General features: G+C 37.8%; 1 protein-coding gene across 12 annotated transcripts in view; it reads right to left on the reverse strand.

The window, feature by feature from the left end:
- Positions 1–27,708, reverse strand: part of APC (APC, WNT signaling pathway regulator) — a 134,834-nt gene that overhangs the window by 31,167 nt on the left and 75,959 nt on the right. For all 12 annotated transcript variants that reach the window (XR_003512865.1, XM_027552602.1, XM_027552595.1 and 9 more), the window contains 3 exons: positions 27,435–27,548; positions 15,361–15,444; positions 9,290–9,394 (listed from right to left, as the gene is read on the reverse strand). Coding sequence is in view for 11 of the 12 variants with exons in the window: in XM_027552602.1 (XP_027408403.1) it covers positions 9,290–9,394; positions 15,361–15,444; positions 27,435–27,548 (303 nt within the window). In the remaining variant the exon portion in view is untranslated. The remainder of the gene's footprint in view (positions 1–9,289; positions 9,395–15,360; positions 15,445–27,434; positions 27,549–27,708) is intronic.

Raw genomic sequence — 27,708 nt, forward strand, 5'->3', positions numbered from 1 at the left:
CAGCATCAGGGTCTTTTCAAATGAGTCAGTTCTTCGCATCAGGTGGCCGAAGTATTGGAGTTTCAGCTTCAGCATCAGTCCTTCCAATGAATATTCAGGACTGATTTCCTTTAGGATAGACTGGTTTGATTTCCTTGCAGTCCAAGGGACTCTCAAGAGTCTTCTCCAACACCACAGTTCTAAAGCATCAATTCTTCAATGCTCTGCTTTCTTTATAGTCCAACTCTCACATCCATACATGACTACTGGAAAAACCATAGCTTTGACTAGACGGACGTTTGCTGGCAAAGCAATGTCTCTGCTTTTTAATATGCTGTCTAGGTTGGTCATAGCTTTTCTTCCAAGGAGCAAGGGTCTTTTAATTTCATGGCTGCAGTCAACATCTGCAATGATTTTGGACCCCTCCAAAATAAAGTCTCTCACTGTCTCCATTGTTTCCCCATCTTTTTGCCATGAAGTGATGGGACCGGATGCCATGATCTTAGTTTTCTGAATGTTGGGAGTTTTAAGCCAACTTTTTCACTTTCCTCTTTCATCAAGAGGCTCTTTAGTTCTTCTTCGCTTTCTGCCGTAAGGGTGGTGTCAGCTGCATATCTGAGGTTATTGATATTTCTCCCAGCAATCTTGATTCCAGCTTGTGCTTTATCCAGCCCAGCATTTCTCATGATGTACTCTGCATATAAGTTAAATAAGCAGGGTGACAATATACAGCCTTGACGTACTCCTTTCCTGATTTTGAACCAGTCTGTTGTTCCACGTCCAGTTCTAACTGTTGCTTCTTGACCTATATACAGATTTCTCAGGAGGCAGGTCAGGTGGTCTGGTTATTCCCATCTTTCAGAATTTTCCACAGTTTGTTGTGACCCACACAGTCAAAGGCTTTGGTGTGGTCAATAAAGCAGAAGTAGATGTTTTTCTGGAACTCTCTTGCTTTTTCGATGATGGAATGGATGTTGGCAATTTGATCTCTGGTTCCCCTGCCTTTTCTAAATCCAGCTTGAACATCTGGAAGTTCACGGTTCATGTCCTGTTGAAGACTGGCTTGGAGAATTTTGACCATTACTTTGCTAGCATGTGAGATGAGTACAGTTGTGCGGTAGTTTGAGCATTCTTTGGCATTGTCTTTCTTAGGGATTGAAATGAAAACTGAACTTTTCCAGTCCTGTTTGGCCACTGCTGAGTTTTCCAAATTTGCTCGCATATTGAGTGTAGCACTTTCACAGCATCATCTTTTAGGATTTGAAATAGCTCAACTGGAATTCCATCACCTCCACTAGCTTTGTTCGTAGTGATGTTTCCTAAGGTCCACTTGACTTCTCATTCCAGGATGTCTGGCTCTAGGTGAGTGATCACACCATTGTGGTTATCTGGGTCAGGAAGATCTTTTTTGTATAGTTCTTCTGTGTATTTTTGCCACCTATTCTTAGTATCTTCTGCTTCTGTTACGTCCATACCATTTCTGTCCTTTCTTGGTGCAATGCTAGTCTCTAGGAACATAAGTGAATAAAACATCCACACCCTCATTGCATAACGAGTCTAGACAGGTTGCTCAACATGTAAATGCACAGTGCTTTGACAGAGCCCAGGTGTGCGCATAGGAATGGCGTGTACTCAGTTCGGGAAAGTGTTGTCTAATTTTGAACGACAAAGAGGTGTTTAGTTAAAAAAGAGGAAGGTTAGCTACATGGCAGCTCAGATGAGGCAGAGGCTATAAGCGCAGGTCAGAAAGAATGTGTGTGTGTGTGAGAGAGAGAGAGAGAGAGAGAAACTGACGGACTGACTTGGAGATTAAGAGCTTCTTCTAATCACATTAACGAAGATGGAGTTGAGGGACCAAGACTCAAAATAAAGAAAGCAGGTGGGAGGCTTTTAAGGAAATTTTGGCAAAGGGCTGCTTTTGATCTATAGGAGGTAATGAATGACTCCTTATCCTGAAGCAAGCATACTGGCTTTAAGGATATCTAAAACTTGGACTGTTTCTGGTAGTGAGGATGTAACACAACCTGTAAGGATCCTCATCTTCTAGAATTCACCACCTTATGAACTAGCCCTGTGTTTAAGTGTGGGCTAGATTTAGTAAAAGGCTTTTAGTGAACAGACTGCTGTAGATACGATGAGAAGTCACTTTCAAGATAAGTTTACAAAGACTGTGGCTTCCCATCGTGGACACCCTCTCTTGTTCTTCTCTGAGGGATGCCAGATATTACACTGTGAACTGCTCTTTGTAGAGGCCTTGGTGGCAAGAAATGATACTACGGGCCAACAGGTGGAGACCTGAGGCCTGATAACAGTCATATGGTGAGTTTAGAAGCAGATCCTCCCCTCATCAAATCTTGAAATGACTGTGGCCCCAGCCAACATGGTGACCGCAGCCTATGAGAGTCCCTGAACCAGAGGCACTCAGCTAAGCTGCACCAGGATTCCTGACCTACAGAGACAATAAATGGTTGCCGATTTAAGCTGCTAAATTTGTCAGGCAGCAATAGATAACTAATATATTGTTTGAAACAGAAGAGAAACAAGAGGTTATATTATGAAGCAAGGAAAAACCCATGTCTACGTTGAAACATGTTCTGACATTCATTTCAGTGTAGACATCAAATCACCTTTAAGCTTCAGACTTAGTATCTTTCTAAACAGATCCTTGATTTTGGGACACTCTCCACTCTACTCTCCCAAACTCTCTGGCTAGAAACCCAGATGGATTTATTATAAGGAGATTCCAAGAGAACATTCCCATACCCATACTACCTGTAAGCCAGAACTCGAGTCCTGAGAATCTTTCCTGGGCCTTTTTATTATGATTAAGTCTGCACCAACATCCTTCAGAGGGACCAGAGAAGCAGTAACCTGTAAAAAATGGTTATTGTTGTTCAGTGGCTAAGTCACGTCTGACTCTTTGTGACCCATGGACTGCAGCATGCCAGGCTTCCCTGTACTTCACTATCTCCTGGAGTTTACTCAAACTCATGTCCTTTGAGTTGGTGATGCCATCCAACATCTCATCCTCCTTCGCCCCCTTCTCCTCTTGCCCTCAATCTTTCCCAGCATCAGGGTCTTTTTCAATGACTCGCCTCTTTGCATCAGGTGGCCAAAGTATTGGAGCTTCCGGATCAGTTCTTCCAATGAATATTCAGGGTTGATTTCATTTATGATTGACTGGTTTGATCTCCCTGTAGTCCACAGGACTCTCAAGAGTCCTCTCCAACACCACAGTTCAAAAGCATCAATTCTTCAGTGCTCAGCCTTCTTTACGGTCCAACTCTCACATCCATACATGACTACTAGAAAAACCATAGCTTTGACTAGATGGACCTTTGTTGGCAAAGTGATGGCTCTGCTTTTTAATATGCTGTCTAGGTTGGTCATAGCTTTTCTTCCAAGGAGCAAGTGTCTTTTAATTTCATGGCTGCAGTCACCATCCACAGTGATTTTGGAGCCCAAGAAAATAACATCTGCCACTGTTTCCACTTTCCCCCCATCTATTTGCCATGAAATGACAAGACAGGATGCCATGATCTTTATTTTTTGAATGTTGAATTTTAAGCCAGCTTTTTCACTCTCCTCTTTCACCCTCATCAAGCGGTTCTTTAGTTCCTCTTCACTTTTTGCCACTAGAGTGGTATCATTTGCATATCTGAGGTTGCTGATATTCCTTCCAACAATCTTGATTCCAGCTTGTGAGTCTTCTAGCCTGGGATTTCACATGATGTACTCTGCATATAAGTTAAATAAGCAGGGTGACAATACACAGCCTTGATGTACTGCTTTCCAGATTTTGAGCCAGTCTGTTGTTCCACGTCTGGTTCTAACTGTTGCTTCTGACCTGCACCTCCTTTTCGCACACACTAGAATCAAGCACCTCTCTATTCACTGGTCCTCCTCTACCCACCCTTCAATACCCGCTGCCATCACTGCACTCAAATGTGTGCCGAGGGGCCCAAGAAGGACTATGCCTGGCAGCTCAATCAGCACAGCTGGGACACGGCCAATTTCAACTACATCTGCTGAGTACAAACCTCTCTTCTATCATGCTCACTTTAGGAAGTGACTCAAAAGTCGTATTTTTCTGAGAAAACGAACAAAGTGACTCTAAAAAGTTCTTCATAGAGGTAGCAACAGTCTCCAACTCACTGTGAAACTGTGTAAGAGGGGGAAGAAGCAAAAGAAGCAAGCACCCTCCTCACCTTGCCTTTTTTCATACAGATGGTACATGGAAGTGGTCCAACAGCAGATAAGGAGAAGTTTCTCTTTATTAAAGTCCTACAGCTAATTCTATAACCCTTAGTGAATTAGTGAACCTAGACATTAAGTATAAATGCTGCTAATATCACAAAAAGAGAGCCCACCAGACGTTACGTGCTTCCTGGTGGAAGACCACTATGCTACCTATGAAAGTCCCGGCCATAGAATCAGGGCCTGAGACCAAATCTGATCACATCTCTAGACCGAAATACCAATTTACAGGGAATACAGAAGACAAACAGAGAGGTCAAACTTCACCATGCAGATGTTCCTAGCAAAATTCAGACTATGGAAAACTTGAGAAGACAAATAACTTTGGTTATTCAACAAATATATAGCAAAAATCTAAGAGACAAAGAAACCTATAGATTAAAAGACACTTTTAATCTTTTAACCAATCTCTGTGCATGAACTTTATCTGGCCCTTGTATCAAATAAATTTAAAAATTATGACGTTTATGAAACAACTGCAAATTTGAATACTGACTAGTTATCTGATGCTACCGAGGAATTACTGTTAGTTTCTGTGGGAGCGTAATAATGGCACAATAGTTATGTATGCTATAGGTGTCCTCTGTCCACAGGATTGCTTTAGCAATTCTGGGCCTTTTGTGGTTCCATATAAATTTTAGTATTATTTGTTCTAGTTCTGTGAAAAATGTCATAGGCATTTTGACAGGAATTGCATTAAATCTGCAGACTGCTTTGGGACTTCAGACAATACTACTAAGCCACAGTAATCAAAACAGCATGGTACTTGTACAAAAACATGACAGACCAAAAGTGCAGCATAAAGAGCCCAGAACTAAACCCACATACCTACAGTCAGTTAATCCTTGACAAAGGAGGTAAGAACACACAATGGAGAAAAGAAGGTCTTTTCAGCAAGTGACACTAGGAAAGCAGGACAGCTACATGTAAATCAATGATGTTAGAACACACCCTCACACCATAAACAAACAAGCCAAAAAAACCCCTCTCAAATTGTTTTAAAGACCTATATATAAGACATGATACCATAAAACTTCTGGAAGAAAACATAGGCAAAATAGTCTCATAGTCTCAAATTACAGCAATATTTTCTTAGATCAGTCTCCCAAGGGAAAACAAATAAAAGCAAAAATAAACAAATGGGACCTAGTCAAACTTAAAAGATTTTCTACCGTAAAGAAAACTATCAACAAAACAGAAACACAGCTCACAGACTGGGAGAAAATATTTGCAAGTGATGTGACTGACAGTCAATATCCAAAATGTACAAACAGCTCATACAACTCAGTATCAAAAACAAATAAATAAATAAAAACAACAAAATCAGAGGATGGACAGAAGACCTAAACAGACATTCCTTCAAAAAAGACATACAGATAGCCAACAAATCGTGAAAAGACGCTCAACATCACTGATTACTGAGAAATTCAAATTAAAAATGGCCACCATCAAAACAAAAAGTCTGCAGAGAATGTGGAGAAAAGGAAACCCTCCTACACTGTTAGTGGGAATATAAACTGGTACAAGCACAATGAAAAACAGTATGGAGGTTTCTTAAAAAACTAAAAATAGAGTTACCACATGATCCAGCAACCTCACTCTTGGGCATAAATCCAAAAAAGATGAAAACTCTAATCTGAAAAGATAAATGCACCCCAATGTTCACAGCAACATATGTACAATAACCAAGACACGGAAAGAACCCAAGTACCCATCAACAGATGATGGTTTAAGAAGATACAGTGGTCTAAGAAGTCATGAAAAAGAATGAAATATTGCCACTTGCAATAACATGGATGGAGCTAGAGAATGTCATACTAAGTGAGGGAAGTCAGATAAAGACAGATATTATATGATATCACTTATATGTGGAATCTATAAAATAATACAAATATATCTATGTACAAAACAGAAACGGACTCACAGACACAGAAAACAAACTTATGGTTACCACAGGGGACAGGGAAGGACAAATTAAAGGTATGGGATTAACAAATACAAATAATCCAAAAAATATGTATATATTACTGAATCACTTTGCTGTAGAGCTAAAACTAACACAATAATGTAAATCAATTGTATTTAAATTTAAAAGAAAGTATTCTTAGACACAGAAAACAAACTTAGGGTTATCAAAGGGGAAATGGGAGGAGGGATAAATTAGGAGTATGTGATTAACAGATATATACACTTTGATATATATAAAATAAACAACAAGGATTTACTTTATAGTATGTGCATGTGTGCATGCTAAGTCGCTTCAGTCATGTCCAACTCTTTGCGACCCTATGGACCATAGCCTGCCGGGCTCCTCTGTCCATGGGATTCTTTAGGCAACAACACCAAAGTGGGTTGCCACACCCTTCTCCAGGGGATTGTCCCAACCCAGGGATCAAACCTGCGTCTCTAACGTCTCTTGCACTGGCAGGCAAGTTCTTTACCACTAGCACCACCTGGGAAGCCCTAGGGAATTATATTCAATATCTTGTAATAACCTAAAATGGAAAAGAATTGGAAAAATACAATATAACTGAATCACTCTGCTGTATACCTGAAACTAACAATATTATGAATCAACCACATTTCAATTAAAAAAATGTTATATTCTGGAAATATACAGTGAAATACTTAAGCAAAAAATGATGATGTCTGGGATCTTTTCCAAAAATAAAATCAGAGGACAAAGTGTATAGGGTACATGGAGATTACTATATTACTCTGTTTGCCTCTGTATATATTTGAAATTTTAGCTAGAAATAAATTATATGAGCTAGATCCCTACTTGCTTAGTATATAACTTTATGTGTAATTCATTTATGAATCGATTCTTAGCTTTTCCATTTAATGTTTAGAACCAGATCTCTAGTGATACAACCAGTAAGCAGTGATGAAGTTCAAACAAGAGTGGGAAAGGGATGAAATGGTAGGAGAACCTTTTCCATTGCCAATAAAATGTTTTTAAACCTATTATGGAAAATTTCAAATATGGTGGTGGTTTAGTCGCTAAAGTAGCTAAAATTTCAAATATATACAAGAGGGTGATTTACTTGTGAAAGATCATCCTGGCAGAGTGGCTGTGGGCAGGAAGGCAGGCAAGGTACAGTGAGCTTCCTTCCACACAGCGGTAGAGAGAAGGGCACTAGGGTAGGAGCTTTGATGGATCATCTTACTGAGATCCCGAGAAAGTCAGAGAGAGTATTTTCATTTTTGTTAGTGTTAATTGTTTTTGTCTCTGGAGCAAATAACTAAAGAACAAACCCCAAGAGTCTGTCATGTGTCAATCCTATTAAGACAGATAAAGGGATTCTGGCATAACTAAATCACAGTGTCACAGACACCACTTATCTACATTAGGATCTGGGAGTCGCTGCAGTGTCATTAATGTGATCTTGGTTTTTGTCTTCTAAGTTTGTTATGATTTTATGGCACACTAAAGTCTTACATTTTTAGATGAAAGCTACCGTTCTTTTATGGTTTCCTACTCACTTCGTGATTATAAAAATTCTATCCCCATTTTCTTACCTTTTAATATTTTTAATAGTTTTCATTTGGGGGACTTCCCTGGTGGTTCAGTGATTTAAGAATCTGCCTTCTAATGCACGGGATGTGAGTTTGACCCCTGGTCTGGGAACTAAGGTCCCACGTGCTGCAAGGCAACTAAGCCCGAGGGCCACAGCTACTGGGCCAGCACAGCAACAGAAGATCCCGCACAGCGCAGCAAAGGTCTCACGTGCCACGACTAAGACACGACACAGGCAAATGAGTAAATTGTTTTTTAAAGTTCTCATTTTTGACATTAAATCTAATATATTTAGAGTTAAATTTTGATGTAAGAAGTGACAAGAATTCAAAAAAAAAAATATCCAGCTTATTGGCTAGGTGAGGCTTTGAAGATATAATAATTGAAATATGACCCAAAGCATTAATAGTGGGTCTTAATCCTAAAGCAAAAAAAAAAAAAATGTTTTTGTCAAGAAGACAGAACTTCTTTCTACATATGTGTAGGAACACATGATATTCCCAAAGAATTCCCTAAATAATAGACAAAGAACCTGAATGTACTATTTAAATATAATTTCTTTTGCCCTAATTTACCCATCTGTAGAGTATTACCCAGTACAATGTGGACCAGTAATATTAAAATGAAGTATATTTTTGTTTAAACGTGATAAATTTAAATATTAAGTATGAGACATTTTAAGCTTTAAATTTTAATGAACTAATAGAACCATGTTCTTTCTAAATAAATAGTATCATTAAAAGTAACCTATAGACACTAAAGGAATATTTTATCAACAGTAAGAAAATCTCCTTAAAATCAACTTAGTTGAAACTACATTTTAAAAAATCATTCATTTAAAACATAAAATATTGCTTGAAAAAATGTGGAGGATACAGAACACTCCAAGGAAAAATACTGTCATATCAGGATGCATTCCAATCAAACTCTAATGGAAAACTGATGGCAGCACAACAAGATAATGTTCTACCTTAAAAAAAATTATCTTCCACAATTTTGCTAAAGATGATAATAGTAAATATGACTAGGGTATGTATTTACTTTTTAAATGGGCATTAGAATCATTTATTTCAATGCTGGGTTTATATAATCTTGAAATACAACTGAAGATGAGAATATTAACTCTTTATGATTAAAAAAACCCATAAAAATGTCTTATAAAGAATGCCACAGAGAAAGAGCAAATCTATTCGATGCATGCAATAATAACTAGGTCAAATCACATATGACCAAAATGCAGCTCAGTATTTATTTTTCAAAGAAACTCTACTCACATTAATCATTTTAGGCTAAAACAGAGACACATAATTTAGAGCTATAAAATATACTTGGAAATTTTGAAAGCATCATTGTTAAATATAATAAAGAAAAATGACATAGCATTTTAGTACTGAATTCTTCTGGAGATATCCATTTAGGACTAAGGAAACAGATAAGATTTACAGATTGTTGTGAGAATCATCTCACTCAGTATTTCTTTTTAAATATTTAAATAGTTAACTAGAAAAAAAATTAATAGAATAATTTATTTACCTGACCGCTACCCGAGGTTGCCATGTTGATTTCTGCCACTCCTTGACCTTCATTCTGCCGTTCAGCTTCATGTGAGCCCGCTTCATGCTTGCTCTGAGATGACCTCTGTTAATATGGAGTTAACATCAGTACATACAAAAATGGTGCATGCTTTCTTAGCCCACAGCTTTCCTTCTTTCTTGCTTTAAAGCTCTGAATGCATATATAAATACAGGTTTACAAAAGCATGGAACTGCACTTCATACTTCATAACCTCCAGCAGGGTTGTCAGTTGACTATTTCGGTAAAAGGAAAGTGAAGTGTGTCCCTCGAGCAATAGAGCCGCACAAGACAAAGGATTTTCTGAGACTCACAGAAACACCATCCTCCACCAGCTGTGCTCACATCACTATCAGGGACATAACCCAACTAGAACAAATAACTGTCTTTTCCGCAAGGTCACATGGTTCTGGTATTTAATAGAGCTGCAAATATAACAGTTACTACCTAAGCTTATAAATGCCTTCTATGTAAGTATATTTATACACACATATATATTTCCATATACATCTGCTAATAAAAGTCACATGAAACCAACAGATAAGCTCTTAGGTTCTAATATGAATAAAACCAAAACCTTTTCTAATGTAACCACCATCTGTTATGTAAAGTGAAAGGGCAAGATTATATCCAGTAAAGGCAGTCATTTCAAGACAGATTATATCCAATACAAAGCAGTCATTTTGAAAAATATCACCACAGAATCAAAGAAATAAAATAATCTATCAATCATCTTTTATAGAAACAATTACCAGTGTGCCTCCTCTAGGAAAATTATAGGCAAAATTAAAAATCACACATTAAAAAGTGTGACATAATAATGGAAAACTATATTACCAAGTGGCTTCCACTGGAATTTCTTTAAACATAAAGCTTTCCTAGACCATTTAAAATGGGACTTAAAAATAATTTACATATACTATTTCCATCAATAAACAAGGAGAGGTAGTCCCAATAATTCAGAAACAAGAAAAAACAGTACCACGGGAAAGTGGCACTATAAAATTCAACAAAATCATCTAAAGTAGAGAATACAAAGTCACTGAAGAGAAAAAAATGAATCAATGAGCACTAAATCCACAAAGATCTGACACTAACATCACTGAAGATGTCAACATAAAAGCACTTCTTGAGTATGTGCAATGTTAGTAACTTGCAATAGGGCTGGAGAATACAGCACTGACGGAACCAGGCATTGTTCAATGCACTCTTCAAGATTTAGTCTAGTCAGGGATACTATCAAATAATGGAAGTAACGACAATAAAGTTAAAAACTTTGACAAGTACTCACAGGGTGCTTATAAAGATATATAACAGAAGGACATCAGACATTGTGGGAGTCCGGGGAAGCACTCTCTTAGGAAGTATTGTTTGGACTGAGATCTAAAATATAAACAGGAGATCTAGGAAATGGGATATGACAGAGGATGAAGGAAACAGAGACCATGTGCAAAGATTTAGGGAAATAGAGACCATATGCAAAGGAGCTGGGATGAGAGGCACATGGTTTGCTCTAGGATATCAAAGAATTACAGTGTGACGAGCAGAACAGATGGTTAAAAAAAGGAACTTAATGATTTTGTTGAATTTCAGTGTGATTCTCAGATGGCACCCACGCCCCTACATAACCAATACTAGTAATACTAAAGGAAAAAGGTGCATGTATTCTGATTGTTTAAACTCAAGTTTTAAATGGTCTAAGTAGGCGGGAAACAGAAGAGATCGACTTGCAGACTATATATTAACGTAAGTGGGAGATGATGGTCCTTTACACCCAGGGAAGCACTGTTGTAGATAAAAGCAGTGGAGACAGAGGTCAATCTGAAGGACTGCAAGACAGACTGGATACAGTGAGTGGAAGAAGAGATCTGGGGTCACAAACTACTCTTCTGTTTCTCAGCTCACACAGCTAAATAATGCTGGTGCCATTCATAGAGACAGATAATACTAAAAGAGAATGAGGATTGGGAGGATGTGGGAGTCCCAAGGAGGACTTAGGAGGAGATCATCCTTAATTATGCTTTGGGTATGTTGGATTTAAAATGCCTTTAAGACAATCCACTTTAAGTGTACAACTCAATGACTTTGAATCAACTTACCAAGAATCACCATACTTCAGTTTTAGACCATTTTCATCATTCTAAAAAGATCCTTTGTGCTCAATTATAGGTAATCCCCATTCCCACTCACAGCTCCAAGTAACTATGGCTCTACTTTGTAAACTTGTCTTTTCTGTATATTTATTGTAAATGGACTATATGGACTTACATGTCTAGCTACTTTTACTGGGTATAATGCTTTCGTGGTTCACCTCTGTTACAGCGTGTGTCAACAATTTGTTCCTTTTAATTGCCGAATAGTATTACATTGTAATAGTATACATTCTATTTATTGATCCACCAGTTGATACACTTTTGCCTTTTTCTACTTTTGGGCTACTGTGAGTAATGCTGCCATGAATATTCAAACTAAAGTCTCTGTGTGGGCAAATGTGCTCATTTCTCTTAGATAGCTAGAAGTGGAACTGCTGGTTATATGGTAACTGTACGTTTAATGCTTCAGGTAACTGCCAAACTTCCAAGTGGCTGAACCATTTTACATTCCCATCAGCAGCGTATGACAGCTTCTATTGATCCACCTCCTTGCCAGTGCTTATTGTTTTCTTCATGACTACAGCCATCCTAGTGAGTATAGAGTGATACAGCGTTGTGGTTTTAACTTGACTTCCTTAATGACCAATGATGTTGAGCCCATTTTCATGTGCTTATTTGCCATTCCTATGTATTTTTCTGGTGAAATGTGTATTCAAATCTTTAGCCCATCTGTAAGTTGGGTTGTCTCTTTATTAATGAGTTATAAGAGTACTCTGCATGGGATTTTAAAAACTATTTCTCAATGGCTATTTTCTAGAGATTATTAAACCACACCTCAATTTTCCTTATAGCTCCATCTTTTGGGGCCCCTCTCCCCCCAGTGTATACACTTGTCAGTAAATAACCTATTGGAAAGAATACAAAAGAAAGTGGTAGCACTGGTTGCGTCATGTACCCTCTTGGAACTTCTGAGATTTGAATCAAGTGCAATAGTTATATCATCTGAGTTATATCCTGTATCTAGACCCTAAACCAGAGTTGTTAGCAGGTAGGGCAAAGATAGTGTTATAAGATGCTTCATGGTGGATAAAGTATTTGGCAGACATCTTTTCTTCTCTATACTGTATGTGAACTAATTTATGAGTATCTGATCCCCAGTTTTCTCCATTTTCTAGCTTCTCCTTCTGATCATAATAAAGAAACACCAAACAGCAAAATTAAAAAGTTTTCTTTCTTTCTTAAATAAGACATGACACCTTCTTTTAGTTTATATTCACTGAATAAATATAACCACTTAAGGCTATGAAAAATATGGCCATTTTTATAACAAAAAGAAACAAGAATAGACTAAGTTACAGTGGTAGACAGTTGGTCCCAAATCCAATGATATAAATGAAATCTTGAACATATAAAAAAACACAAACAAGCCCCCGACCTGCAATAAACTTATAATTGTGCTGACAATGAGAACTGTTACTAACAAATGACAATTTTTCTTAGGAATTTCTAGAGGCCAGAATGTTGGTAAAGTTTGGAAATGTACTGACAGTGAGTATATTATACCAGGCAAATGATGACCAAAAGAAGTCCCGTGCAGTAATACTAACAGCAAAGAAGGCTATTTCACACACATAAAAGAGTCAATCAAGTAGGAAAAATAAATGTAAATATTGACTTAGAAATTAAATAAAAAAAAAAACCCTGTTGATGCAGCGAAACAGTAAAAATCGTAATATAAGAAAGATGGTGAATAAAAGCTAACTATAACTAAAGAAGGTAGAAAAACAACAGCAAAAACTCAAAGCAGAAAAAATATATATAAAAAGAAAATATAAATGCAGTGCTGCTCAATAAAAAACACAAGTTGCCTCTCTAAAAACAGCTTTAAAAACAGAGTATAGTATTTTTGATCGAGGGAAAAAAAAAAAAAAAAACACGCAGATAAACTACCCTGGAAACCCAAAGGGGCCATAATAACCGAATGCCACATACAGCAATGCCAATGACGTTGAAAAAGGAGTAAAGAGATAGTTTTATTTTGGAAGGAAAAAAACAGTCCTGAAGGGTTAACATTGCAAAAAGGACACATTCTGTATATTACAAATACTTGGTTCATACTGACTTAAAACATCCAGGTTAAACTACTTCTAACAATATGACTATTACACTGAACTTGACTACTTAGCAAATACATGTTTCTACATATTTCAAATTCCGATGTACTGAAGCCAAAGCTTCTAAGATATTTAAAAAGCAAGGCATGGATGAAGAGAGCCTTAAAGACACTGTTTTCAAAAATTATACCTTTTAACATTAGAATTAGTTGTCTTCCCTCTGTATAAATGGGCCTGCACTAAGTTTCTGCCTCCAAACAGAACTATTCATTATTTGATCAGATTTTCCATGGGTGGAAAATATGTGCTGGCGATGAGTGTTGTTGCTGTTGTTTAGCTGCTAAGTCATGTCCGACTCTTTTGCAACCCCACGGACGGGAGTCCACCAGGTTTCTCTTTCTATAGGATTTCCCGGGCAAGAATACTGGAGTGGGAATCTTCCCGACCCAGTGATAGAACCTGCATCTCCTGTGCTGGCAAGCAGATTCTTTACCACCGAGCTACCTCGTAAGCATGCTGGTGATGAAAGGACACGTCAAATTTGTTTCGCATACAAAAGTTTTCTCTCACTGTAAAAGCTGTACAGTTACTATAAAAACATTACAAAACTGGCCAAACTAAAAAAACAAGGAGCTATTAACAATGGTTATCTGCCTTTTCATATTATTTCTGACACACTATGTTTATTTGTGCATATTAAAAAATGGGATCAAAGTGTACATACTATTTTTTATATCATAAACATTAAAAAATATCAACAAGCACTTCATCGTGTTTTTAGTAATTATATTTAGAATAAAGCAGTAGGTTGATGTTTCAATCTTTGCATTCTCTTTTTTCCTGTATGATCTAGAATGTGAGTCTTAATCTGGCTGCATATTAGAAACTTTGCATTGATGTATCCCCAAATACTGAGCCAATTTTTCCTAGCAACAATTCTGTATTGTTCAATGTGGACTTTTATTCAACACTTTTTGCTCTTATTGCATAGAGACAGGTCTTCCTGTAGGTGACTTAAGCAGCAAATACTTTATTTTCTCTGAGCCTCCCACATGCTGTTTCTCCCTATTCAGCAATAGTTCATTTAAGTTCCATGTAGGTTTTCCTTTTATTTGCCCATAAACAAGGTGAGAAGTGCCCAGATTCAGTGGCTATAAACAGACAGCTGAAGGGATGGTTTTTATACCCCATCCTTCTGTGTGGTGATCAAAACCAAGTTTTAGCTGCAGAGCTGACAAACATGGTTTGAACCCCCTTTTTAATCCTCATGTCCAGAAGCGCCTAGTGTAACCAATTCTGGAAGCTCTCAAGACCACACAGGGTAAGATGAGCTGCTCTGTGACCTACTAGTGCTCACTCCAGGGTCAACTCTCTACCATCATCTAGAAGAATGATTTGTTTATCTGCTTTGCAGTTCTCCTAATTTTATTAATTGTCACCTTCCCTGGTATTTGTGCTTTTTCATTTTGTCCTTTTACTGTCATTTTAATGAAGTTTGTAAAGTGAGCGTAGATAAATGTATACAATCAATTTTTACTATGGATTACACAAGGAGATAGCTTATTTACAAACTGTTAGTAGCCAAATTATAAGTAAACAGATAACTGAAGTAAGGTATCTATTTATGGCTCTATAAGCTTTAATTGACTAAACGTTATGAAGAAATAGTAGGTTTTTGAAATCTACTTAATTTAATGAAAAAGCTTATCAAATGTCTCAGTTCTCTAGAACATCTATTTCAATGACACTGCACTAACTGTGCACATCTTCTCTTAGAATAACCACCCATCATTACGTCTGCAAACAAAAGAGACAATTTACTAACCTCTGCTTCTGTTGCTTGGGACTGTAAAAGCTGTCGTATACGAAGTATGTCCTTTTCTATTTGTTGAATTCTGGTTATTCTTCGCTAAAATAAAATAAGTAACCAAATTAGATCTATTTTTATTGAAAACATTAGTTTTTAATATTAATTTAACATTAACCATTCTATGGTTACCATTTAAAAGCTTAGGATTGTATAAAATCATTCTTTTTTTCTATACCAAATCATTCTTATGTGAAAATTAGATACGTATATATACATATTCATATACTGAGGACATCAGTGGATCAGTTCAACTTTTTAACACATCTAACTTTATAAAACAGATCTCTAGATTTAGGAAAACTGTACAAATGCAAGTCATGTATCTACTTGGACCATAAAGAAAAGTGAGTGCTGAAGAATTGATGCTTCTGAACTGTGGTGTTGGAGAAGACTCTTGGGAGTCCCTTGGACTGCAAGGAAATCCAACCAATCCATCCTAAAGGAAATCAGTCCTGAATATTCTTTGGAAGGACTGATGCTGAAGCTGAAACTCCAATACTTTGGCCATCTGATGCGAAGAGCCAACTCACTGGAAAAGACCCTGATGCTGGGAAAGATTGAAGGCAGAAGGAGAAGGGGACGACAGAGGATAAGATATGGTTAGATGGTATCACGGATTTCAATGGACATGAGTTTGAGCAAACTCAGGGAGATAGCGAAGGACAGGAAAGCTTGGCATGCTGCAGTTCACAGAGTAGCAAAGAGCTGGACATGACTGAGCAACTGAACAACAAATGATACGTAACAGTGTGAAATTGGTATTTAAAAGTTGTTCTCAAAAACTATTTCAAAAAGAAAATTACATCTGAATCTAAACTTTTATTATATTAATTCATATGTCAGTACAGTAAAATGGGTTTATATAAAGTATGGCATCCTGTAAAGAGAAAGAACATCTGACTTTTTTAAGAAGCAACAGTATGTAAAAAATAAGAATAATCTTCCCCAAAGTTATTCCTATTACAGGTCAGCAGTACCTTTCAGAGTTAGCTTTCCCAAATACTTACTGCAGCTAAACATTACTCCCAACACTAAAGATCACAGTGATGGTAAGAGTTATTGCTTCCCCCATATACTGAGATCTTCAAGTGAACACAAAGCAGTAACTACAGATCAAACAATGTGGAACTGAAAAATGTGGGAAATGTTTTCAAGTATATATATTTTAAAAATAAGTACTGCTGACACTGTATCATCTTCTGCCATAATTCCATAGTTGACATTGTAACATTGGTATAAAAAGCTGTATTGTAAGAGTAATTGTTTCAATGAGTAAAAAGTGTCAGAAACTAGATGAGTCATTTCCAAACTTTTTATGATTATGAAAGATTTTTGAAGCACGCATACTTCAATAGATAATTAAAGTATTATAAAGAACAGCTTTAAGTATATATAGCTAAAAAACTTACATACAAAACTTACCCTTTGATCAAAAATAGTTTTGTTTAAATAAATGTCCTTATGATTTTGTTGCCATAGTAGGAATGATTACTGTTGCTGCTTCCATTATTATGATAAACAAACACGGAAAAGCTCAAAAAAGTTGTGCTCACCAAAAAAGAAAACTTCCTCCCTCTGTCCCTCCTTTGTAACACTACAACTATGCTAATTCTCTATCACGATTCTGATAATAGTGAACTTAAGGTAAATAATATTCTCTAATTAAGACATTTACCATGTCTAATTTTCACCATGAAAATACACTGAAGAAGAAGTGCTTTTGGTAGCTCTCTAAAGATTCTGCAGAGATGAGTGATCACTTCTACATCAGATACTAAATACATCCTGACATTACAGAAACAACAAAACTGTCTACACTTACTACTTTCATAATATTTCATTGTTTTCCTCTCTCTATATAACCAGCTCCCCCTCACCAATAAAGTCCCAAGTCAAAATTTTTAATATTTAGAGGATGAAAACAGCAAAATATATCTAACATTCCTCTTCACAGAACTATATTTTGGTATTGCTATTAGGTCACTAAACCTTGAAATCAAGTCAACACCTTGATGACGGCTTCCACAATAACCTGTGTGCTTTTGTTACTCAACATAAAATGGAAGAAGCCAGTAGCATTTCTTTCCATTCTCTATATGACAATCTTGAATATTTATGAAATTAAATGCAAAACGCTTAACTGTTCAGGCATACAGAGATGGTATGACTTTTGAAAAACTGATATAAAATTAATAGTAATATAGTTTGATATATATATTGAAATTGCATTTAGAATCAAACTCCATACCCACCAGAGACACTCAGACGGCTGAAACGAACTTTATGTGCACCAGGACCAAGAGACCCCACAGAGACTGAGAAAGAACTGTGTTTGAGCGTCTCCTGTGAACATACGGGTCAGCGGTAATCTGCCACAGAGGCAGGGGCTCTGGGTGCAGCAGACTTGGGTATCGCATAAGTCCTCTTGGAGGAGGTCGCCATTAACCCCACGACAGAGCAGCCAGAACTTACACAGGACTGGGGAAGTAAGACTCCTGGAGGAAACAAACAGGACCTTGTGTGCACCAGGACCCAGGAGAAAGAAGCACTGACCCCACCAGAGACTGACCCAGACTTGCCCGTGAATGTCCAGGAGTCTCCGGTGGAGATATGGGTTGGTGGTGGCCTGCTGCAGGGTCAGGGGCAACTGAGTGTAGCAGAGAATGCATGGGACCTTTTGAAGGCTCCACTATAGTTTGGCCCCAGGTAAATAGCAGGGAGGGAACACAGCCCCGCCAATCAACAGAAAATTGGATTAAAGATTTACTGATCCTGGTCCTGCCCCTCAGAACAAAACCCAGTTTCGCCCTCAGTCAGTATCTCCCATCAGGAAGCTTCCATAAGCCTCTTATCTTTCTCCACCAGAGGGCAGATAGACTGAAAACCAACCACAATCACAGAAAACTAACCATTCTAATCACATGAACCACAGCCTTATCTAACTCAATTAAACTATGAGCCATGCCATGTAGGGCCACCCAAGATGTACAGGTCATGGTGGAGAGTTCTGACAAAACATGGCCCACTGGAGAAGGGAATGGCAAACCACTTCAGTATTCTTGCTTTGAGAACCCTATGAACAGTATGAAAATGCAAAAAGATAGGACACTGAAAGATGAACTCCCAGGGTTGGTAGGTGACCACTATGCTACTGGATATAACTCCAGAAAGACTGAAGAGATGGAGCCAAAGCAAAAACAACACCCAGTTGTGGATGTGACTGGTGATGGAAGTAAAGTCCAATGCTGTAAAGAGCAATACTGCATAGGAATATTAGATCCACGAATCAAGGCAAATTGGAAGTGGTCAAAAAGGAGATGGCAAGAGTGAACGTCAACATTCTAGGAATCAGTGAACTGAAATGGACTGGAATGGGTGAATTTAGCTCAGATGACCATTATATCTACTACTGCGGGCAGGAATCCCTCAGAAGAAATGGAGTAGCCATCATGGTCAACAAAAGAGTCCGAAATGCAGTAGTTGGATGCAACCTCAAAAACAACAGAATGATCTCTGTTTGTTTCCAAGGCAAACCATTCAATATCACGGTAATCCAAGTCTATGCCCTGACCAGTAACGCTTAAGAAGCTGAAGTTGAAAGGGTATATGAAGACCTACAAGAACTTCTAGAACTAACACCCAAAAAAGATGTCCTTTTCATTACAGTGGACTGGAATACAAGAGTAGGAAGTCAAGAAACACCTGGAGTAACAGGCAAAATTTGGCCATGGAGTACAGAACAAAGCAGGACAAAGGCTAATAGAGTTTTTTGAAGAGAATGCACTGGTCATAGCAAACATCCTCTTTCAACAACACAAGAGAAGACTCTACATATGGATATCACCAGATGGTCAACACCAAAATCAGACTGATTATGTTCTTTGCATCCAAAGATGGAGAAGCTCTATACAGTCAGCAAAAGCAAGACCAAGAGCTGACTGTGGCTCAGATCATGAACTCCTAATGCTAAATTCAGACTTAAACTGAAGAAACTAGGGAAAAACCACTAGACCAATCAGATATGACCTAAATCACATCCCTTACGATTACACAGTAGAAGTGATGTATAGATTCAAGGGATTAGATCTGATAGACAGAGTGCCTAAAAAACTATGGATGCAGGTTCGTGATATTGTACAGGAGGGAGGGATCAAGATTACCTCCAAGAAAAAGAAGTGCAAAAAGGCAAAATGGTTGTCTGAGGAGGCTTTACAAATAGCTGTAAAAAGAAGAGAAGTGCAAGGCAAAGGAGAAAAGGAAAGATATAAGCATCTGAATGCAGAGTTCCAAAGAATAGCAAGAAGAGATAAGAAAGCCTTCCTCAGTGATCAGTGCAAAGAAATAGAGGAAAACAACCAAAAGGGAAAGACTAGAGATCTCTTCAAGAAAATCAGAGATACCAAGGGAACATTTCATGCAAAGATGGGCTCGATAAAGGACAGGAATGGTATGGACCTAACTGAAGCAGAAGATATTAACAAGAGGTGGCAAGAATACACAGAAGAACTGTACAAAAAGATCTTTACAACCCAGATAATCATGATGATATGATCACTCACCTAGAGCCAGACATTCTGGAATGTGAAGTCAAGGGGGCCTTAGGAGTCATCACTACGAACAAAGCTAGTGGAGGTGATGGAATTTTAGTCAAGCTATTTCAAATCCTAAAAGATGATGCTGTGCAACTGTTGCACTCAAAATGCCAGCAAATTTGGAAAACTCAGCAGTGGCCATAGGACTGGAAAAGGTCCCTTTTCATTACAATCCCAAAGAAAGGCAACGCTGAAGAATGCTCAAACTACCGCACAATTGCACTCATCTCACACGCTAGTAAAGTGATGCTCAAAATTCTCCAAGCCTGACTTCAACAGTATGCAAACCATGAACTTCCAAATGTTCAAGCTGGTTTTAGACAAGGCAGAGGAACCAGAGATCAAATTGCCAACACCCATTGACTCACTGAAAAAGCAAGAGCGTTGCAGAAAATCATCTACTTCTGCTTTATTGACTATGCCAAAGCCTTTGACAGTGTGGATCACAACAAACTATGAAAAATTCTTAAAGAGATGGGAATACCAGACCAACTGACCTGCCTTTTGAGAAATTTGTATGCAGGTTAGGAGGCAGTTAGAACTGGACATAGAACAACAGACTGGTTCCAAATAGGGAAAGGAGTACATCTAGGCTGTATCTTGTCTACCTGTTTATTTAATTTATATGCAGAGTACTTCATGAGAAACACTGGTCTGGATGAAGCACAAGCTAGAATCAAGATTGCTGGGAGAAATATCAATAACCTCAGATATGCAGATGACACTTCCCTTATGGCAGAAAGCAAAGAAGAACTAAAGAGCCTGCTGATGAAAGTGAAAGAGGAGAGTGAAAAAGCTGGCTTAAAACTCAACATTCAGAAAATTAAGATCATGGCATCTGGTCCTATCACTTCATGGCAAATAGATGGGAAACAGTGGCAGACCTTATGTTTTGGGCTCCAAAATCACTGCAGATGGTGAATGCAGCCATGAAATAAAAGATGCTTGCTCCTTGGAAGAAAATTTATGACCAACTTAGACAGCATATTAACAAGCGGAGATATCACTTTGCCAACAAAGATCCGTCTAGTCAAAGCTATCATTTTTCCAGTAGTCACGTATGGATGTGAGAGTGGACTATAAAGAAAGCTGACTGCTGAAGCATAGATACTTTTGAACTGTGGTGTTGCAGAAGACTCTTGAGAGTCCCTTGGACTGCAAGGAGATCCAACCAGTCTATCCTAAAGGAAATCAGTCCTGAATATTCACTGGAAGGACTGATATTGAAGCTGAAACTCCAATCCTTTGGCCACCTGATGCAAAGAACTGACTCACTGGAAAAGACCCTGATGCTGGGAAAGATTGAGGGCGGGAGGAGAAGGGGACGACAGGATGAGATGGTTGGGTGGTATCATCGACTCGATGGACGTGAGTCTGAGTGAACTCCAGGAGTTGGTGATGGACAGGGCGGCCTGGTGTGCTGCGGTTCATGGGGTCGCAAAAAGTCAGACACAACTGAGTGACTGAACTGACTGACTGACCTCTAAAACGTATATAATAGTAAATTTGAGATAAATTAAAGATCTAATTGAAAAATAAAACATTAGATTTACTAGAAAAAAATATGAGGGTATATTTAAAGATAGGAAAAGATGTAAAAATAGGTCGAAGAAAGCACAAATATGACAATATAATTAATTTAGCATTACAATAAAAACTAATTTTTTGTTATCATTAAGCTAAAGTAGGTAACAGATTTGGCAGGGAAGGGTTGTGAAATACATCCTGTATAACTGATGGGTATTAAGAGTATATTAAAATATCTCTTAAGTATATATGAATAAGACATCTAATAATATGAAAAAAAAAGCAAAAAGAAAATCTAAAAGTCTAATACATACATGAAAAGATATTCAACTTCAGTTACTCATGAAAGCATAAACTAAATGACAAGATAATTGTTTCATATGCCCCTTGACTGTTAATTATAAAGTCTGACTCACAATTTCTGAAGGGAAAAAAAAAACAACAGTCAAAGGAAACAGAATTCTCATATACTACTGGGAGGAACGTAAACTGATAAATCATTTTGAGTGCAATTTGGCAGACACTATTCAGAACACTCCTACCTGAGGGCCAGCAATTACACCTTCAGGTATGTATACCAGAGCAGAGGTCAGCAAGTTAAAGCTTGCCAGTCATCTGTGCTTATGAATTAAGTTTTACTGAAACGCAGCCATGCTCATTTGCTCATATACTGTTGTCTGTGGTTGCTCTCTTGCTACAAAAGCAGAGTTGAGTAGTTGCAACAGACCACATGGTCCACAAAGTCTAAAATACTTACCATACAGCCCTCTAAGAAAAAGATTCTTGATCTAGAAAAACTTTTGTGCACGTTTATAGGATATGGATAAGTATGTTTATCAGAGTTGTTTTAACAGTGAGAAATTATAAATAACCTAAGTATCTGTCAACCAGAAAACAGGTAAAGCTACACAGAACTATGTCATCCATGTATTTATAAAACATTACAGCAGTACAGAAGTATAAGTAACCTTCACCCTACCAATCCCCAACTCCCAGAAAAAGCTCTTATGAACAACTCAATGTGCATTTATCCAACCTTTTCTTACACGCAGAGAGGAGAGTAGGGAGCACCATACTAGGTGCCCAAATGTGTGCTGAACAAAGAAACAAATAAACAACCAAACTGTTAACGGAGACAGCTAGAGACTAATTCAAACAGGCATGGGCAAGAGTGGAGTTCGTTTCAATTTCCCCTGAACTGTTCAACAGTCATTTGCATGTGTTTTATTGGTCATCTGCATTTTCTTTTCAATAAACTGAATGACTACATCCTCTGCCCATATAAAAACAGTTGTCTTTTCCTTATTAGTTTGTAGAATTCTTACAGTACAGGGATATTAAACCTTTCTCCCTTGATGTGTCACAAACAGTTTCCCGTATGCTTTTTCCTGCAGGATGAATGCTTCAAAATTTTACAAAATAAATCCTGTGCCCTCCGATTGCTTTTGGGTTTCCATTCTTAATTAAGATCTCTCTTGTCCTGTATTTTCTTCTATTAATTTTATTTTTTACATTTAGATATTTAACTCACCTGTAACTGTTCATGTACAAGATGTGAGGTAGGGATCTAATTTAATTTCTGTACTACCAAATAGGGCTTCCCTGATGGCTCAGTAGTAAAGAATCCGCCTGCCAATGCAGGAGATATGGGTTCAATCTCTGGGTCAGGAAGATCCCCTGGAGAAGGAAATGGCAACCCACTCCAGTATTCTTGCCTGAGAAATCCCATGGACAGAGAAGCCTGATGGCCTACAGTTCACGGGGTCACAAAAGAGTCGGACATGACTTAGTGACTAAAAGACAACTACCACCAAAAAGGTCCCTAGTTCTTATCTATGCGCTCACTGAGTTATTTACCACTCCCCACCCCACCCGCCCCAAACTTGCAACTTTCATCATTAAAAGATTTCAGATTTTCTTACATCTTCTTCTAGTCTCTATTCTGTTCTATTTGCCTACGTCTATTCCTGTGCTATTAATATCATATTGTGATTACTGCAACACCTTTACAGTAAATTTTACCAAATGGTAAGGTAAATCCTCACTCATTATAATTTTCTTAAATACTTTTGGAAATTCTTACTTTACAAACTTAAGAATCTTTTTTCCGGGCTCTAAAAAAACTAAGATTATGACTGGAACCATATTATATTTCTAAACCAACTTTTTAAAGAAAGACATTATTAGGATATTAAAATCTTCTCACCTAGGGATCTTATTTATTTTTAGCAACAGGGACATCAATGGTGTAATGGAAGCGGGATCTTACGCACCTGAAACAAGGTCCTGGAGTGATACCCTACCATGTGCAGTGGACGGCAGGCAGGACACGCAGCAGGCTCCCTCTCGGGTGGAAGGGGAGATTGCCAGTTAGAGAGTAATGTCAGGTTGGCTCATAGTTACCAGGGAAACCACCAGGGGGAAAGCCCTTGACTGCCCCAGTGATAGGCACAGTCAATAGCTGGGGCCGGGCAAGTGTGGGAAGGTCAGTCTTGTATGCAGGGTGCAGGGGAAGCAGGCACTCACAGCATGTACAGACGGCAAGAGAACAGCCAGCCTGAGTGGTCTGGCTACTCACTTCACTCCTCCATACCCTGCAGGACCCTTAGAATCTTGGCCTCTCTTTTGAGATATCCCTGGCGTCGCTGCAACCAGATAACAAAAACACAACGCAGACAGCCACACAGGCTTCTCTACTTTCAAGGCCACATAGCGTGTCCTTTAGCAATTTTATATTTTTCTTCATGTGGGTCTATTTTTGGTATTTTAAAGTTTCCTGCCATTATGAAGAGATCTTTCTATCCAATTTCCATTTCCAAATGGTAGCCATTGCTAATAGAGAAACACTAATTTATCTTAACTCCAGCCACCTTACTGAGTTCTCTCATTAGCTGAAATACTTTTTGGCTCTTCGCCATGGCTTTTCTAGGTAGACAACTATATAATTCACAAATGACAATTATTTGGTCTCTTCCCTTCTAGTTGGAAAATAGTGCAGTAGTTCAACAACTTGTTTTCTTTCTACCTGCATTAGTGGAACCTCCAAACAAAGTTAGGTAATAGTGATGCCAGCAAGCAGCAAACCATGTTAATGACCGCAATGGTAATAATCTAATTATCTCTCTATTTTCTCAGTCTAATATAATGTTGCCTTCTGTTTCTGGTACATAATTATTTTTTAAAAAATTTTTACTCTGTTCTTATTTTACTTGGAATTTTTATCCATCTTTTTTCCTTGCAAAGGAGGTACCACATTTTTTTCTCATGGCCTCAGGCCTTCTTGGAATTCACTTCCATGTTCATTAGCTGGCCATTCTAGTCTTACATGCTGAGTCACTCAAGTAGAGTTACAAGGGAAAGAATTACTATGGGCAATTATTTTCATTATTCCCATCACCTAATTATTAATATTTGTAACAGCTGCATACTACTAATTTAATAACTACCCAAATGATGGGCACTGAAATGTCTCTCTAAGTGTCTTACAAATACTGTTGCAATGAATATCATAAAATCTATACTTATATTCTTGCTGCTTTAAGTAGACATTCCTGGAGGACATACTCTGAGAGTATTACAGAATTACTAGGTCAGAGGGTACAAACATTTTAACTTTGACAGAGTCCTTCAGGACTGTACCAGTTTATTCTTACACAGGCAGACGACAATGCTTCGTATTACAATCTCTCACAATCTCACCAGTATTACATGACGCTAAACTTTAAAGCTTTTGCCAGTCTGATAGGCAGAAAATTAACCAACCAAAAAATAAACCACCACCACTAACAAAAAACAACATTATTTTGTGTTACTTTTCCCTAATGACTAGTGATGTTTCAGTATCTTTTCACAATTATTTATTAACCACTTGTACTTTTGTGATGGGACTACTCATACCTTTTGATTATTTTCCTCTTTGGTTGTCTTGTTTTCAACTGATTTGTAGTTGCTCCCTGTATATTACGGATATTAACTCCTCATATGTACTACAAATACTTCCATTTTTGCTTTGTGTACAATATTTCTTTAACCCTAACCTTAATATGGAGAAGGCAATGGCACCCCACTCCAGTACTCTTGCCTGGAAAATCCCATGGACGGAGGAGCCTGGGGGGCTGCAGTCCATGGGGTCGCTAAGAGTCGGACACGACTGAGCGACTTCACTTTCACTTTTCACTTTCATGCATTGGAGAAGGAAACGGCAACCCACTCCAGTGTTCTTGCCTGGAGAAACCCAGGGATGGGGGAGCCTGGTGGGCTGCCGTCTATACAGTCACACAGAGTCGGACACGACTGAAGCGACTTAGCAGCAGCAGCACCAACCTTAATATATTTCCAGAATAAATGAATGTTTGCTGTATTTATAAAATATGGGCTAAAAATTCCTTAGAATATTAATTACCAAAAGAAGAACACTATATTCCAGAACAAAATTAAAATGAATACATCTGCACATACCTGGACAGTATGGCCAAGAAAGAACTCAAGTTAATCTGTTCTACAGTAAGCTGTCTGGAATATACTTATTTATATATATATATATATATTAGAGAAAGCAATGGCAACCCACTCCAGTACTCTTGCCTGGAAAATCCCATGGGTGGAGGAGCCTGGTAGGCTGCAGTCCATGGGGTCGCACAGAGTCGGACACGACCGAGCGACTTCACTTTCACGTTTCACTTTGATGTACTGGAGAAGGAAATGGCAACCCACTCCAGTGTTCTTGCCTGGAGAATCCCAGGGACGGGGAGCCCGTCCGTCTCTGGGGTCGCACAGAGTCGGACACGACTGAAGCGACTTAGCAGCAGTAGCAGCAGCATATTTATATATTAATACAGAAATTTTCATATCTACATCTTATTTCTTAAGTACCTTTAAAAACAAACACATTAACAGATACAGAAAAACGTGCATACAGTATTCCATAAATTCACATTCTAAAAACGTAAATTCATATAAACCAGAGTAAAATTTCTCATAGTTTTTCTATAAAGAACAAAGAAAATCTGCCTAGTATTTTAAAATAATTTCATGAAAACACCAACTGTTACAAATACTAAATCTGTATTAATTGTATCATATAATTTAATTTACAGTATTTTTGGAAATTCATTATATATTCTTGATTCCTTGCCACTTATATGGTGATAAATACCTTCTCCCAATACGTAACTTATCTTTTCACCTTTTTTTTTCCCTTTTGGCCGTGCCACTTGGCTTGTGGGGTCTTAGTTCTCTGACCACAGCTGGAACTCAGGGCCTGGCAGTACAAGCACTTGAGTCCAGACCGATGGATAGACAGGAAATTCCCAAACATGTTTTTCCCCCTTTTCATTTTCTTCAAGGTGCCTAATAAAGATAATCTCTTAATTTTAAAGTAGTAGAATTTTACCAATCTTTACAATTAGTCTAATGTCTTAAGAAATCCTTTCTTATCCCAATATTCTTTCTTTACATAGTTGAGAGTAGAAACACGGGAATGTTCTCCATCCAATTCGTTTCTCTTCCCAATGTTCTCTTTCTATGTTTCTCTCCTTGAATGAGACTTTCCTTTTTTAATATTCTGGGTTTCATTACACAAACACAGAAGTAAAAATCTCAAAGGATAACTAAAGTTAGCTAGCAGCGAATAAGATGACCAGAATTGTATTCTTTTTCCCTCTTATAATTCCAAAGCAGAGCAGTACAGTATCAGAGAACTGAAATATGAGGGCAGAATTATGTGAATACTGGTTATGCTTCCCAGCAGCCATATTAAATTATTCTTATTTTGAACTAGTGCCAAAGTAAAGACAGACTTTAAAATATCTTTAATAATAAAACTTAACCAGAGTTAACAGAGCTGTAATTCATTCGATTCTTCATAGAAATCTAGCTAGTACTGTTTCATAGTTTAATAATAAATGTTACCTGTGCTCGTTTTTCCATATCCTGGCAAGTACCTAGTTGTTCTTCCATTGCAACTCTGATTTGCCTTGCCTCATATTCCAACTGCCTTCTGGTCATATCTGTTTGTAAGGAAAACTAAAACCACAAATAAAATGGAAATGTGAATATCTTGTGTTTATCAGTAAAAATAAAAAAGCATATAAGTACCAATAAAGAAAATGAATAAACAAATACATAATTGTTATATATGAGAAAATTATTTTTTACTCTAAGAAGTCCTAAAACTTGATCAGTG

The sequence above is a fragment of the Bos indicus x Bos taurus genome, chromosome 10 (assembly GCF_003369695.1).
Source record: "Bos indicus x Bos taurus breed Angus x Brahman F1 hybrid chromosome 10, Bos_hybrid_MaternalHap_v2.0, whole genome shotgun sequence".
Lineage (NCBI taxonomy): Eukaryota > Metazoa > Chordata > Mammalia > Artiodactyla > Bovidae > Bos > Bos indicus x Bos taurus.